The 17,384-nt window shown below is 35.9% G+C and overlaps 2 protein-coding genes across 2 annotated transcripts in view; both read left to right on the top strand.

Moving 5' to 3' along the window:
• Positions 1 to 160, top strand: part of ptpn20 (protein tyrosine phosphatase non-receptor type 20) — a 40,720-nt gene extending 40,560 nt beyond the window's left edge. Inside the window, 1 exon segment of the mRNA XM_056471452.1 lies at positions 72 to 160. Coding sequence (XP_056327427.1) covers positions 72 to 105 — 34 coding nt within the window. The 3' untranslated portion in view covers positions 106 to 160.
• On the top strand, positions 125 to 16,685 carry LOC130239808 (tyrosine-protein phosphatase non-receptor type 20-like). The gene is made up of 7 exons (XM_056471138.1): positions 125 to 321; positions 2,538 to 2,683; positions 3,168 to 3,258; positions 10,450 to 10,784; positions 12,955 to 13,170; positions 13,307 to 13,369; positions 15,415 to 16,685. The coding sequence occupies exons 1-7, from the start codon at positions 210 to 212 to the stop codon at positions 15,508 to 15,510; spliced, it is 1,059 nt and encodes a 352-aa protein (XP_056327113.1). The 5' UTR covers positions 125 to 209; the 3' UTR covers positions 15,511 to 16,685.
• Positions 16,686 to 17,384: the final 699 nt, after the last annotated feature.

Here is a 17,384-nt window from a genome sequence, read left to right as displayed (position 1 = left end):
TTAGGCTGGCCTGCGTGCCGCACTTGTTATAGTACGCAGCACTTGCAATTAGCAGCTTTTTTACATTTTAGGTGGAAAAATCGCAGGAAAATCAGCCTTGCATGATAACAGGCCCCGGAACGTAGCAATGTGGTCAAGGTCTCTGCTCATTCCTGCCCCGTACCCCCTTCAGGACAGACCCCCAGAAGCAGCATCTAGAAAAATCTGCCATGAAAACAGAACACAGCCAGTCGGACGGCTGGAGCAGTGACGAGGAAGAAGATGGTGACGACGACGACTGTGCTTCCCAGCCTTCGCCTCCAGAGACTATTCCTCAGACAGGTAAATGAGACTACATTATCGTTTTTGTGTAGTATTATTATTATTATTATTTATTTGTTTTTGTTTTTTACATCTAATCAAAGTCTTAGTAATAATTTAATGAAGTAAACAATGTATACACACTCATTGGCTACTTTAATAGGCTACAAAGTTGGACCTCTTCAGCCTTGCTGTGGAGGCCATTTGAGTATAGTGAACTCACTGTTTTGTTCAAGAAACCAGTTTAAGGACATATAAGCTTTGTGATATTTTTTTTTAGTGAGACTTATTTTAAGCTACAATTCTTGGTATTAACAAACCATTGACTTTTTAGTTCAATAAACTACTAATTAGCTGCTTATACTGTAAATAGTTAGTAAGATAGTGTGTTTTAGGTATTGGTGATTAGGTATGTAGAATTATAAGTACTAATGAACAGCTAATACATGATAAAATACTATAGTAAACTATACTATAGTGTTTTTGAACCATAAAAGTGTATGATACAGTATATATTCTAGTGTTAATGCTACAGCTAAACTGAAATGCTAAACTATTTTAAATACTTTAGTGGCGTCACGGTGGAGAAGTGGGTAGCACAAACGCCTCACAGCAATAAGGTCGCTCGTTCGAGCCTCGGCTGGGTCAGTTGGCATTTCTGTGTGGAGTTTGCATGTTCGAGTGGGTTTCCTCCGGGTGCTCCGGTTTCCCCCTACAAGTCCAAAAATATGTGGTACAGGTGAATTGGGTTGGCTAAATTGCCCGTAGTGTATGTTTGTGAATGGGAGTGTATGGGTGTTGCAGCTGGAAGGGCATCTGCTGCATAAAACATATGCTGAATAAGTTGACGGTTCATTCCGCTGTGGCGACCCCCTGAGTAATAAAGGGACTAAGCCGAAAAGAGAATGAATAAATGAAATACTGTAGTATACTTCAGTTTTTACTGCATTTTAGTATAATTTGTATAGTTTTGAAAAACTTAGTACAGCGTTGTGTAATTTATTTTTATTACTATGGTAGTTGTATTAGTATAGTAACTATAGAATTAACACATTATTTCAAGTACTTTATTATAGTATGGTTCAATAACACTATAGTATGTAAATTACTATAGTGTTTTTTTTTTTACATGTAAGCTTAAGTATGCTGATGTTTAAATGATATGGTACCTAAGGAACCCAAAATATGCTACAAATTTCCCTCAAAAGCATTACATCATCACCAACAGCAGCACAAACCATTAACTCAAGACATGATGGATACATGCTTAATTGTTTTTTATGCTAAATTCTGACCTGACCATTAGAAATTTATGAATATGGCAGCAGAAATCAAGACTCGTCAGACCAGACAAGCTTTTTCCAAGTTTCACATGTCTGTGTGAACTGTAGACTTGTTTGATGTTCTCAGTTGAAGGAGTGGCTCTGTGCTCTGCTACTGTAACCCTGTTGCATCAAGTTTCAATTTGTTGTGGATTCAGAGATGTTCTCCCTCAGGTGTGTTTAATGACCTATGAGGGGTTACTGTTACTGTCACAACAGAGTTACGGTTATCTTTCGGTTAGCTTAAACCAGTCTGGTCATTCTGTTCCAACCACTGGCATCAACAAGTCATTTATGTAGCTCTCACACCCATGCTTTTCCTTTTGGAATTATTCTCCGCAAAACATAGAGATAGTTGTACAGTATGTGAAAATCCATTCAAATCAACCCATCTGACAAAGTTTCTGAAGTTAAAACGTTACTTACAAAGTCATTTAATCAAATCACCTTTATTCACCATTCTGGTGCTTAGTTTGAACTTCAGCAATTCTGTTTAATTCAAGTTTATTTGTGTAGCACTTTTCACATTATTGTTATTAAAGTTATTATATATAGACATAGTTAACCTGCAGTTATATAGTATATAGTTGATGTCTATGTGTGCGTGTTTAATGAAGGGCATTTGTGTATTCACCTCTACATGCCTACAGTAAATACATTGAGTGACATCTGCCTTGTGATTGGCTTTTTACTGTAGATATATGCATTAACGAACAGTTGAGCTGATAGATAGATAGATAGATAGATAGATAGATAGATAGATAGATAGATAGATAGATAGATAGATAGATAGATAGATAGATAGATAGATAGATAGATAGATAGATAGACTGGAATATATCTGTATATATGGACATTTTTGTGATTTAAGCTAGCATTTTAGCAGCAACTAAAATAAAGCTGTAATACATTCAGGTCGGCCAATCGTGTCAGAAGAGGAGCTTTCCAGTCTTGCAATGATTTCTCCTCCTAAGAATGGGCAGTACTCCGGCTCCAGGGTCAAAGCCCTCATCCAGGCCCTTGAGCAGCTAGAAAAGCAAGATCTGGTCAAAGAGTTTATGGTAAGTACCAGTCAACATCAATATATTGTATATATAAAACATATAGCACATTACTTAAAGCAGTAGTTTACCCAAAAATAACAAATTTACTGACCCTCAATTGTCCAAACCTTTATCAGTGTGTTTTTTCTGTTGAACATGATTCAAGGTATTTTGTAGAATGCTAATAACATGTAGCCATTCTACAGTGGGGTAAAATACACCATGGAACTTAATGGCTACCAGTTTCCAACATTTAATAAATTGCGTTCAAAAGAAGACTCAAATATATTTGAAACAAGTACTGTACATTGACATAATTTTAAATTCTGTGTGAACTGGTCCATTAAAAATATTGAATGTTGTTGTTTTATAGAAGCAGAGGCATCCATATATAGTTTCCTATAATATTATTTTAGTTTGTCTTTTTGATAGTAACAATGTCTGAAATGTAATGATACTTCAAGTGTGTAAATGAGTGAATAAGTATGGCTGTTTTTTATAGGCTTTGGAGCATTTAAACCCTTCAGACAACTGCCTGGTTGGAAAAGCACCTGAAAACCGGGAAAAGAACAGATACAGGGAAATCCTGCCTTGTAAGTCCCTCTGCTTCTCCCATAATCCACCACAAACCCTCCTTAGTTTGGAGTTTTATTGCTGTTTTACAGTTTGTAAGCCTCAGTTCTCATAAAAAAGATTTTTGGGTGTACTTTTTCACACCATTCTGAAACCACATGGACCACACACTGTACACAAATTCCAGGAAAGTCTTACAAAAAGAATGTATGCAGATGTTTACTGTAAAATGAATGCAAGCTTGGTTTTTGATGGTAAATTAAATAATATTTATATAATAATATATATATAATATATAATATAATATATATAATAATGTCCTATGTCATTTTAAAGTCACAGTATACAGTTTTACAATAGCAAAACAGAATAATTCATTACATTTTAAATGAATATTGTCCAATGAACAATATTTTTGTGAAATATTATGCAACACTGTAAAATCATTACAAGTCATGACGAATCTGTTTAAAGAAAGGACTAATTAGTCAAATGAATAATTTAATGAATAAATATCAGAAGAGTCTTCTTATTTTAGGGGCCAATCACACTGAACACGCTTTTTGTGTTGAGAGGTGCATATTTTTTGTATGGTTTAATAACGGCCATGAGCGTTTTGCGGGCTGTATGCCTCATGTTTTATTCATAATACAAGCAACTTGCAGCGCCAAAGGGACAAGTGGTTGTTCATTTCAAGGCATGAAGCCTCATTTACACTATGAGCGACTTGCAGTGGCAAAGCGCCCGTTCATTTCAATGGAGAGTGAGCGATTTCTGGCACCCTCCGTCTTTGCGAGCGTCAGCGACCATTGGGAACCAGGTGGGTGTGTCGAGTGATGCTACAAAAATTGAGAATCCTTCAACTTTATGCAAATGAAGAGCGACTGCCATGAGCGATAGTCCAATAGGAGCACCAGTAGAGCTCAGGTGATCTCTCAGCTTGCTCAGACTCCAGTTGTATTCGTACTGTATAGACCTACACAGACATGTTTGCAGCAGGTCGCCACCCAGAGTGACAGGCAGCTACAAAGTCGCTGCTAGTTTGAATGAGGCATGATGTTTCAATTGCCTGCTGCGCCTCACGTTTTTGCCGTTGCAAACTGTGTGCGCATGCAGTTAAAAAGTGTCAACTCTGAGCAGAAAAAGCATGTTACGTCAGTCGTGTCTTTTTCATTCTCCAGTCAAATGAAAGCAGAGGCGGGGTTTGCGTTAAGGTGACAGCAGTGTTTATGTTGTCAACACGACTACAGAGACTTTTAAAGATAGAGGAGAGACTAGTGGTCACTGTTTAAAGTTATTCAGAGCTGTATGACTTTACAAATCTTGATTATCACAATATTATTACATATTACAATTGTAACAGTATCAACAGCAACACTCGCGCACAATATACAGCTGATTCAGTTGTTGCCTAGTGACATAAAGCGCACCGCACTCCTTTTTCTTGTCAACAAAAAAGGCAGTGTGGTGCGCCTCGCATTTTTGGAACGTAAAAGTGCGTTCAGTGTGATCGACCCCTTAGTTTGGCATATATTTTTGGTAATATAAATATTAATGTACATTCAGATAACAAGTGCTAATGTCCATATTTTTTAGAAAATAGAATTCTTATTTATTTGTTTTGTGATTCTGTTGTTTCTCAGCGTGTATATTGTCAGCGGTATGGTTTTTTCCTATAGACATGACAGATGTCAGAATTACAGTATTTGATAAATAGAATGTTCAAGTCATGCATCCTTGCTGAAAAAGTCTGTCACATTAAAGTAATACTATAAAGTTTTACAAAAGTAAAATACCACAATTTGTTCCATTTAAATTTATCTCAGTCACAAATCTCCTGTTTGAACATGTGTTCAGTGTTAGACAACAGTGAACGTGACCCTTGTATACATTTACCCATAAACAGTGGAACACATGACACAGCAATTAAGTGAAATGTAACCAATCCCTGGTTATTTACTCCCTGGTGTACAACATATTAGATTACATAGCCACTGTAACCATCTATTGGACTTGCTTTTTCACACTCTATCCAGCACCTCTTTGCGGCTTTCCGGATCTCCTCACGTATGAGCTGGCATTTTCACCGTTATCCTGTTTGTACGGATTCAGTTTTTTGCTGGTGTGAAATGTAAGGAGGTCAAAGGCGTTGTTTGACATCATAACAAAGTAACCCTGAAAAAGTCCAACAGGAGATGTGTGACTCACAGATCTGCTTTGACTGTTAATAGGAAACATCCATACATGTGCGGGGTCACTTTTGTTCAAATGAAGGGGTCTCTGTGAACAGAATAGGCACAATACTGTGCTTCATGTGCTGGCGGGAGGGAAACTGGCTGTAGTTTGGCCCTGGAGTGTTTGTTTATTATCATGGCAGCTCACTGGGCTTCTGTTCCCTGAATAAAGCACGCTGGATTGAAAAGTGTGAGGCCCCTGGGACTTAAACCACTGTTATTACTGGAGAGAGTTCAAGGGCCTGCGAACTTCTCCAGAAAGCCGATGCCACCCATTGTGGAGGGCGAGTTTACCTACTCCCAGCGACACACGCTTCCCCTGCTTACATGCGCCCCCCTTTTGTTTATCTTCTTCTTTTTCTCGGTTTTATTTTTCAGCCCTTTCCTCTTCTGAGCTGTTGAACATGTTTTCTCAAGAGCCCCCTTTAGAGAGTTACAACAGCAGTGGCTTTAGTATTCTCTCTGTACATTGCACACAGGAGAAAACACGCTACTAACAAATGTGACCTTTCTAAAGTGAGAGGAAGGTTCTTTTTTATTCATGGTTTTATTTATTGTTGACACTGTTGCATGACACATGAAGAAAACACTTGTTTATTTATTCAATCTGATTTGAATTTTAAGCACAGTTACTTAAAGATTAAAAACTCACCTATAAACTGATTTCACATGGCCACCGTTTTAAAATCGAATGCGAGGCTGCGATGGGAAGAAACCTGGAAGTATCACCTGGAGTCACACAGGAACTGTTTTGCGTCTGTGTATCTGGCTGTATATCTTATCAACGAAGAGAAAGTTACACCGATTTATCATTTCACCGATTTCCGAGTGACGTGAAGGTCCGTTCTGAATGGATAGTGAACATAAAAAATGGCTATCAGATCTCATTTTCAGATAAGTTAAGGGAAATGGCACTAGTTAGCTAATGTTTTCTTTCCCAAACACACATTTTAGATGCCATTTAACAAACTCAAGTTAATGAACTGATTCACTATATTAGTCACGATACTGAATTTGGGTACTGAAAAAAAAAGTCAATTTCCAGCTAACATTTGTTGAGCGCGTTCTTAAACACCGCTGATTTGCCATAGTATTCACCAGTGCTCGACAGAAATGACTGTGATTGGCCATGAAGGTCATCACTTCACCGATGTTTACCGAGTGCAAACACAGATGAGCAATATGCCGATGACTCAACTGATGTTCATGGCTTTAAAACGCTCCAGTGTCCATGTATCTGTGTTTGCACACTGTGAAAAGCGGTGAACTGATGACCTTCACAGCCAATCACAGTCATTCCCGTTGAGCAATGGTGAATACTATGGCAAATCAGCGATGTTTAAGAACATGCTCAACAGCGATTAAATGGACGTTTTTAAATTTTCAGTAACAAGACAAAAACTTTTACAGACAACACGAGGGTGTGCTACAGAGGACTGCATGGATTTATTTCTCACCGGGTTACATAGGCTGAAGCAGGGAAGCATCACCACGGTGTTTACCTGGTGCCATGAACTAAAGCCTAGGAGGACACTTAAGCGTTTTACTCTTAAAGAGATTGTGATTTAGTTTGATGCCTAAAATGCTTTTAATTGTTTAAATTAAACTGAACTGAATGATATTAAAGTGATGTTTGCACCATATCTGCACTTTGAAATCGCAGCAACAGCTGGAGGTTTGCAGTCCACAGCATGTTGTTGCAATGTTTACAGTGCTGATTCTAAACTTCCGGGTTTCTTCCCACCGCAGCCTCGCTTTCTATTTTTAAAATGGTGGCCGTGTGAAATAAACATATGAACATGCTTTTGAAAAACTCACTGTTGACCAATTGAATCATAATATAATATAGTACAAGATAATATAATATAATACTGGCATCAAACTTTGTACTGCTTCTCTTAGATATATATGTATATTTAATATGCATGAAGGATTTTTTTTAAGGGAAAAAAACGAAAAGGGCATTATTATATAAAATCAAACAATATATTTTGCATGTACATCAATTCTGTGTCCTATTACCTACAATAAAAAACTCTGTTGTTTAACATTTCCTGGAAACATTGAACATTTTCAGAATGACAGTATTTGACTAATAGAAAGTTCCAAACAACAGTATTTATATAAAAATAGAAACCTTTTGCCACTTTTAACCAATTTAATGCAGCTTTGTTACAGCAATAATTTGCTGACACAAAACGTCCGAATAGTCTAAAGTGATAATATAATGATAATATAATTTTCTATAGCTAAAACAATAAACATAAAATCAAATGAAATATATATTTTTTGATTCTAGTCATCAAAAAGTGTTGATTTCACTGATCTAATTTCAAAGAATAAATGTTTTTTTAGTCAGTCAGTCTCAAGCCTTCATGAGAATAGCATGAGCTCATTCTTCTCACTGTGTGTTTCCAACCAGCATGACCTTGGGAGCTTGTTTCATTTCTTTGCAGCTATTTGTTGTACCTCGGCACAATTTGTTCCTTCACCTCTATGGGGAAACCAAAATCACTGCATTCTTGGTTTGTAGATTAATAACACCGTTGGCTACCGAAGCCAACAACAGCAATCAGCTCATTACAGGAATGCTGAGACCCTGTTATAAATCTCCTACCTGCGTTTCAAATAAAAACGAGTTTGTGGTTTGGGAAACATACGTTTGATAGTTAATACACAAGAGGTTTGTTTGTTTGTTCATGCGTTGATTTTTAAAGAGAAAAATTGTATACCTTCTGGTTTCCATAATGAGTTGTCATCGAGAGCCAAACTGTTGTTTTCTTATCTTATATTATGGCCAAATAACATGCATGCTTATTCAAGGTTAAGTGTACTCAGATATTGGCCAAGACACAGGGGTCATGGACGAAAAGGAGAAAGCTTTTTTTTAATATGTCAGTGTTTATTTCTGAGTGAAATGTACTGATTTTGTTGTAATGATCATACATTTGTAGCCTGATTTACAGAAGATGGCCAATAGACTCTGAATAACATGTTGTTTCCTTTCATGAACAAATGCTGGAACATTATTTCACTCATATTTTGACTTTTTTCCCCACATGTGTTTTTTGAAACATTTAAATGTATGACCTATTATGCAAAAATCACTTTTAAAGGGGTTTAAACACAGTTATGTGACAACAGTCAGTGAATAACCAGCTTTTAATGGAAAAATGCTTTCATTTTAGTTTTAATAATCATAAACATGCAGAACCACTTTGATTGACATTCTGCCTTTGTACATATTATCAGTGGTGATAAAAGTCCCACCAATTAGTGATGATCTCTCCCTCAGTGGCATAAAACTTTAGTCTTGTTTTTGAATCTGCCACTATGCTGACACATAGGCATTTGTAGCCCCGTCCTCTTTTGAAAAGAGCACCATCTAATTTGAATTTAAAGCAACAGTCACTAAAATGGCACAATTTGAATGGCACAAAATGGGCCATTTCAAAGAAATATAAAACATAATTTGTGTGGTATTTTCAAAATGGCGGAATCGCTGGGCTGTTGCAATGGAACTTTCTATTGAGTGTCGCCTCTTGGTCATTCTAAGCTCTTTGACAGTACGAAATAAATGCACTTCTCCCAAACGTTTGTACTGTAGTTACCATAGCAACTCTCATGTGCTACACAGGAGACCAATGAGGACTGTTAATGGCAGAAGTGAAATCTGCAAAATTAAAAAAATACTAGTCAAAATACTCCGCTGTGTCGTGTGGTCCTTCGCCTTCACATTGTGCATTAAAATCCTTTAACGCACGGCAAACCGTTGATTATCCCTTACGTACACATTTTAGGAACATCTACATATTTAACTTGCATCTTGTAATAATAAGTTTCCTTTAATGTGCATTTTACAAACAGTGGAGATCAAAATAAGCGATCAGACATCAGAGTCAATAGCCTAGTGGTAAAGTGTGCTGATATATAGTAGCAGCACAGAAGTGCTAATGGCATACCAAGTTTAATTCCTAGCTCGGGGTCCTTTGTAGATCCTCTCTCTGCTCCCCACACTTTTCTGTCTATAATCTCCACTATCCTGTCCAATAAAGGGTGAAAAAACCCTAAAAAATAATAATAAAAAAGAGATTGAACTATAATTGAAAAAATGTTGAGGCTTAGTCCTACTTGAAGTTTTCATAATAGTAGTACAATAGCAGTTTTAAAGCATTACATGTATTTTAAAGCACAGTATTAAAAGCCAATGAGACTTTCAGATTCCTCCTATTGCATTGTTCTTGAAATCCTTAATTTTCTGACAAACTATTGAATTGGCAGCCAAATGTTCTAGTTTTCCCTGACTTTGCTGAAACCCTCAGACAACATGATTTCCAGATGCTCAAAGAAATAAACCTTTTAACCATAAAATGTTTTGTTTGTTGACGTATCTTTGGTTATTTTGGAAAAACACTATGCTAATAATTTTGGTATAGCCATGCCTAAAAAGTCCTTCAAATTTAGAATGATAAACATTACATTACTTAATATGACATTACTAAAATATACCGGTGTTTCCTCATTTTTTCTGTCTCCCCTCTATGAATATGCAAAATCACTTTTACAAAATTAATTTAAAGGGATAGTTCACTCAAAATATTTGAATTCCCACACCGTTTATCCACACTCAATTGGTTTTAACTTCTGTAAACACAAATCAACAACAGGCATTGACTTCAATCGTAGGAACAGAAATACTATGAAAATCAATGGCTACTGCTTTTCAACATTCTTATTATATCTTCCTTCTTATTATATCTTCCTTCTTATTATATCTTCCAACAAGTGGAGGGTGAGTAAATGATGACTTTCATTTTTGGCTGAACTATCCCTTTAAAGCAGACACAAAAATAGACAGCTCATATTTGACCCACAGACATTTATCATAACAAAATTGATTGCTTTTTCAATGTATAAATCTGTGTATTAGGACTAACTGATCACAATCTACAATCTCTGTTTTTTCTGGCCTTTCAGATGATAAGACGCGTGTTCCTGTGGGAGAGGATGAGGGCTACATCAATGCCAGCTACATTCGTATGAAGGTGGGCTCAGAGGAGCTGTTCTTCATCTCCGCTCAGGGCCCTTTGCCTGGCACTCAGGACAGTTTCTGGCAGATGGTGTGGGAGAACAGGTCTGATGTGATCGCCATGATGACTCGAGAGGTGGAGCGCGGACGGGTCAAATGCCACAAATACTGGCCTGAGAAGCTTGACGTCCCCAAAGAGACCAGCCGTTTTCAGCTCTTCCTGGACAACTACCAGATGCTTGGTTATTTCCACATTAAGGTCATCAAGATGGTGGAAAAAGAGGTTAGGAACATGTTCCTCTTGGAAATACTGCATTTCGTCCAAAACAAATATATTTCTTATTGTAACCTTTTCAGTGTAAAAAGCACCATTATAAAATGAATTGATTGCTGTCATTTGCTATTCATTTAAAATTTAAAGACTCAGTTTTAATGGTTAAATTATATTTTAGTGACCAGAAAGAACATCCAGTTAATTGAAATCATCAAACATATTCATTTATTTTCCTTTGGCTTAGTCCCTAATTTATCAGTGGTCGCCACAGCAGAATGAACCACCAACTATTCCGGCATTTGTTTTACACAGCAGATGCCAATTTAACAGTTTAATTTAACTTTTAAATTTTTTCACAAAAGTTGCTCACATTCCATTTTATTCCTTTTTATTTGTTTTTTATTAGTTAATATACTATATAATATAATAATATATTAATTAAAAGATGCAAGAACAACAAAGAACACAATCAGCTCCTACAAATAAAGATTATTTTTAATTATTATTATTATTATTAGCTGAAGTATACTTTTTTTTGTCTTAAAGGGAAAAGTAATGTCAACTACATGTTGCTGCAGATGTACAATGAACAAATAACAAAAACAGATCAACTCAAATAAGATCAAGATAAACTCTTGTTAAATAATTTTGTATATTGGGAATTGATTGGGTCATTGTCGCTTACTATTGGCCATTCGCATGTGATTGACAGGTTACCCTGCCCTTAAAGGTCCTGTGTAATGCTTTAAAATATGCATTTTTATTCGATGTTTGACGTAATCTCAACTGAAACATGATGAGTGGGTGGGACGTAGAGTAGCTCCTCCCCTTTGAAAAAAAGGTCAATAGTGTTTTGTTTTATCACACCCCTGCCAGAGAGAGTGGTTGAGCTCAAGCGCATAAAATGAAAAGCAAATGAGATGCATCTTGAAGGGGGCGGGGCGGGGCATGTCAGATACTAGAGAGCATTTGATTGGTTGATGTGATGTGATCTGTAGTGTGAGCTGACGTGAATAAAACTGTTGGTCCATTTGGATAGAAGTGACAAACTACAAGCATACGTTTATATCAGTTTCATACGTGAAGTTTCTTTATAAACTAATTTCGAGAGGATTACGTGCTTATGATTGCTTACGGCTTGTCCCACATTATCCAATTTATGACTCACCAATCAGACGATTCCTAAGCCACTATAAATACCTTAAGTTCCATATAACAGCCATCTTCGTTTTGAAGAATCCCCCTTCCACCCTTACTTCTCCTCCTTTCCTATATGGGTGGCACGGTGGCCCAGTGGTTAGCACTGTTGTCTCACAGCAAGAGTTTACACGTTCTCTCCGTGCTCAGGTAGGTTTTCCCCGGGTTCACCAGATTCCTCCCACCCTCCAAAAACATGCAACCTTAGTTAATTGACTAATCTAAATCGGCACCATAGACATGCACCTAGTAAGTAGTTATCTCTTTAGCGCAATCACTATCTGTTCATTAGCTACTACAGCAGGGGAGTTCTCGAGATCTACCTGAGCTCAAACTCCCCTATCGCCTTTCAAACGGGAGGGGGCCACAGCCTTGAGGATCTTATGAGCTCAGGGCTCTCTCCCAGGACATCATGCCAAACAAGCTTTATAATCAATCATCAGCTAACTGCGAACTCTTGAACTTCTAATTGTGGATTTTGTCACTGTTTTGGGGCACACTAGCATATAGATATCCTAAAAATGAATAATTGCTTATTTTATGATTAATTTAAAAAAGAGGTGCACTGATAAAGCACTCATGCTAAATAATGCAATATTCTATAAAATATTTTGTGTGTAAAAATTTAAGAAAAAATGTAATTTTATAATGCTAATATATAATTGTAATTTTTAATAATACAAATATATATACAAATACAAATATATATTAATACAATTCAATGGCAGAGAATTGTTATTTAAAATTTTGGTAAGAGAAATTAATTCATATATTCAATTAAATATATCTGCATTTTAGTTTAGAATTTTGAATTTACTTTCATTTTCAAGGAAATTTTGCCTGTTTTAATGTTTCGAGAGTTCAAACTGCAACTCAAAATGCAGTCAAAATTCAGATTAAAATTTTTGGCCATGTATCTTTAAAATTCTAAATCAATGCAGATCTATCACGCACATGAATATTGACCTGTGCACTTTTCCAGAGTGGAGACGTGCACTTTGTAAAGCACCTGAAGTTCACCACGTGGCCTGATCACGGCACACCGCACTCCTCCGAGCAGCTGGTGCGCTTCATCCGCTACATGAGGGCTGTTCACGCTAAAGGGCCCATCACCGTCCACTGCAGCGCAGGCATCGGCCGAGCCGGAGTCCTCATCTGCACAGACGTCATCCTCAGTCTCATCCAGAAAGACCTCAGTGTGAGTCTTTTACACAACAACTACAGCAGCAGCATCATCATCAATCTGTAGCCAATAGATAATGGCATTAGTCTCATTTAAGTACACAGCATATCATTAATTCTAAAGAGATAAATGTATGTATTTTGTTTTGCAGATTAATGTGAGTGACATTGTAAAGGAGATGAGACTCCAGCGGCACGGCATGATTCAGACCAAGGTGAGCAAATCAGGACGTTTAATGTGTAATTCGATGATGTTAGTTATGATCAGTGTTGGGGAAAGTTACTTTTGAAAGTAGTGTATTGCAATCATGAGTTTCTCCCCCCAAAAATAACTAGTTGCTTTTATTTAGTTACTTTTTATGGAAAGTAATGCATGATGTTACTTTTGAGTTACTTTTGCATTACTTTTTCTTATTTGGCTGAACTTCAGATTACAGATGAATAAAAGTTCAAAGCAATGTGTTTGCTGTTATACTTTTTTAGTTATGTTTTTTAAGATTCGTCTTATTAGTACAGAAATTATTGTCCATTGAGACAATGCCCTTTTCTTTTTCTTAAGTGCGTTCAAAATAGTGAGAATGCTTCTGTCGCGGAAGGTCTCTGGCCTGATACTTGATTTCTGTCAGCAAATTCTCTCATTTGAATGTGTGATTACATTTATTTTAATTCAACAATTTTATTTTTTAAGCTACTTAATTAAACTAAAAAGTATCTTGCACTACAGTTGTAAAAAAGAAATTATAATTAAGTATTGCATTACTTTACTTGTTACTTAGAAAAGTAATATTATTACAGAACTGGCGTTACTTGTAATGCGTTACCCCCAACACTGGTTATGATGGGAAATTCACATTTCTTGGCCCATGAGCAACTAAAACTGCCAGTTTCAGTATCTTAACTTATTTATTAAGCTTTTAATATCCATGAAAATGAGGGTGGGATAAATGCAGTACTTGATGTTGTTTATATTTATCTCTTTTCTGAAAGTTCAGTATGTAGGGCCCTATAAAATCCATTTAGTTTTTTTTCTCTAAATTGCTATGTTTTCCATTACCTGGGTGTCCATTTTCCTGTGTTTAATGCGCATTTTGAAGAATCATGTGAGAAACAAGCAATGGAAATTACAATTTTTCATAAATCCCTTAAAGGTGCAGTAGGTAATATATAAAACCTAATATATAAAGGAAACGGATGAGTTATAAAAAAAAAATCACCCCCCTCACAGTTGTCATTAGGGTAATATTAGCTATATGAACCAAAATCGTTCTTTGTACCAGGCTGTAAACACGTTTTTTTTCTGTTGTAAAGTCATTTTAACAGTGGGCTCAATAAAAATTTGCTCCATATGGAGCCAGGACTAGCGGAATTTCAATGAACTGCAGTTTCAGTTACTTCCGTACTGGCTTCCCGAGGGAGAGCGGGAGGTTGCCGCTTGGTGTATGCACAAACGGCGGAGCTGCGTACAAACAGGTGCGCACTAGTTCATCTGCATTTGCTGACAGTTTGAGCTACTTATCAGAATTATGGGAGATGTCGGCCTGACACTATTTTAATTGGATGAACATTTTTTAGTCTTATGCCTTACCCAGAATATAAAAATACATATAAATACATTTAGATCACTTACTTTAATCAGTACTATTGGAATGTAAAGAGACTTTCAACCAGCACAGCAAAAATGTTTCTAAAAACAATCACCTACTGCACCTATAATTCCCTAAAATGTTTTTTCTTACTTGAGAAGGTTTGGACTGAAGCTTCGGTCACACTTGAGTTAGAGCATGTGAAATTCTGCGAAAGGGATGGAATTAAACAAGATGATTAGACGTTATAAAGTGAGCGATTGCTCCATATTTTATATTTCTGAACAGAGAGGAAACATTTTGATCTTCTGTTGGTCTCACGCAATCACAGTCAAGGTTCACTAAGCTTCACTAAACTTTAGAATGCAGTGACATGCAAAACACAAAATAATGATTGCAAAATAATGAATCAGTCAAAAACAGTTTGACCTTTATTTTCAATGCAATTAAGATATCATGGCTCCATCAAGACATTACTTCTTAAAAATAACGTTTAAAAGTGATGTACAGCAATTTAAATTTATTCATTTAAAATTGGCTGTGATGTTCAGATAATCTTATATTAATGACTGAATTGTGCAATTCCGTATTCATTTTCCGCATTGAGGAAATGATAGGGCTCTGAGAATAGTTGAATAAATCTACAGAAGTTTTGTCTTTCTTTTCTCTGATTTCAGGAACAATACCTCTTTTGTTATAAAGTCTGGTTGGAAGTGTTACAAAACATCTCGCTCCTTTATGGTCACCACTGGCAAACCGAAACCTCTTCATGAACAAATCCTTACAAAGCCCTTAAAGTCTTACAAGTGTTTCCTCAGAAAAAAAGCAACAATTGATGTGTTTTTTTGAATGGCAGACATGTGTTGATGTGACGTGTTGATTGTGTGCGTCTGATATAAAATGACCACCGTCAATCAACTGTGGAATATGCTCTAAGAAATATGGTAGATATTTTAATTAACCGTGCAATACCCTTGTGTGATCTGATATATATTTTTATACCATATTGGCTTAAAACACTGATTTAATAGCCTTTCTGGACTCTTAGTCATTTTGCCTTGAACATGTTTTCGTTTTTGTTGTTGTTGTTTTTAAATGTAAATTTGTGCACATTAATTAATCATTCAGATTGATCACTTGAATGTACTATTCAGCCTCAATACATAATGTACAAACTCTAGGTTCTGAATACTTACAAACAGATTTTTGCAATGTTTTGATTTGACATTATTTCGCCGTGTCTGATTTTAGTAGCTGTAAATGCTTTTTACACCCTCAGAGGAAGCAGCTGCTAGACAGATACTTTTAGCAAAGTGCCTTTTAATTTCTCAATCTTTCTTTATCTGCACTCTCAGCTGTTTTACCTCTTAGTTGACATTAGGTCAGAGCAAGAGGAATTAGCCCAAAGAAACGGGACTGATGCTGAAGGAGAGACTACAAATCGCAGCCTTCTTATCTGTGGGAATATCCTCTGAGGGAATATCCTCTGTTTGACTTTGGACAATGGAAATGTAGTGGAGAATGAACGCTTGCGGTAAACCATCTTAAGTAATCAGTCACGATATTAAGCAACAAATGTGTGAATGAACGGGTTGTAAATTGTAACGGACCAATATTCTGTGATATTGTCATACGTCTCACTGTTTTTGCTTGATGCAACGCAACAGCACAATGATTTGCAGCACACTTATGTCTTAAACTACTATACGTTTCAGAGCACATCAGAGCTTTTAAAAGGGGTGAAATGTGGTGGTATATATTGATTTGCATTGATTTTCCACAGGCTTTGTGAAAGAAAATTACTACTTGTCAAAAATACAAACGATTATATTGCTGTATTACACTATAAATTATTAACCTTGTACTTGGAAGGAAAGCTCAGTTATCGCCTATAGTTATGAAATATACTCTCTATACTCCTACTGTATTACAGTTTTATAAATAAATATAAAACAGCATTTAATTGTATGTTATTGTTGTTGTTGTTGTTTTCCCTCCAATGATAATCATATTAGTATATTTTAGACTTTTTTGAGAACCATTTCTATTTTCTAAGACAAAGGATTCCAACTCAGTCTCATTACATACAAACTTGATTCTCTGGATTTTTCATATGGATTTTTCTATGCATGAATGATATAAATCAGTCACAAATTTAGTCAAAAATGTAAAGCACTCGTATAGAAAAAATTTATATTTTTGAAAAAAACAAGCATACCCAAATCTAATTTTGTTAAGATTGTATACATGCTTACAAATAAGTCACAGATTTACCAAATGTAGTTGTGTAAAAGCTGATATTATAAATTCTTACAAATTAGTCACCAATTAACCAAAATGTAAATTGGTCATAAATTGATATGTGCACATAGGTTTACAATTATGTGTCTGTAAAATATTCCTGTATGGAAACTTGCAGTTTCAATAAATAAAAATAAAGTTCTCCTCTACACCTATTTGGAGTCAAAATGAAAATGTGAATTAATACAAAACAGATTTAATTTGGCAGAATTTAGATTGGTTACTAATTAATTTCTTCAGAAATGTAAAAAAAAAATCATGAATGTTCACCCTAAACCTATTTGGAGGAATGATCATTTTATGAACTTAAACAAAGCATGATACATATTCACCAATATATAAAAAA

Source organism: Danio aesculapii, chromosome 13 (genome assembly GCF_903798145.1).
Source record: "Danio aesculapii chromosome 13, fDanAes4.1, whole genome shotgun sequence".
Taxonomy (NCBI): Eukaryota; Metazoa; Chordata; class Actinopteri; order Cypriniformes; family Danionidae; genus Danio; species Danio aesculapii.
Note: the sequence above shows the minus strand (reverse complement) of the source record. Positions and strands in the feature narration are given on the sequence as shown.

Excerpts from the sequence above, each read along its gene's own strand:
- LOC130239808 (XM_056471138.1), top strand. The coding sequence starts at position 210 with ATGAAAACAGAACACAGCCAGTCGGACGGCTGGAGCAGTGACGAGGAA. Across the intron at positions 13,171-13,306 it reads TCATCCAGAAAGACCTCAGT|ATTAATGTGAGTGACATTGT; the intron begins GTGAGTCTTTTA and ends TTTGTTTTGCAG. Across the intron at positions 13,370-15,414 it reads ACGGCATGATTCAGACCAAG|GAACAATACCTCTTTTGTTA; the intron begins GTGAGCAAATCA and ends CTCTGATTTCAG.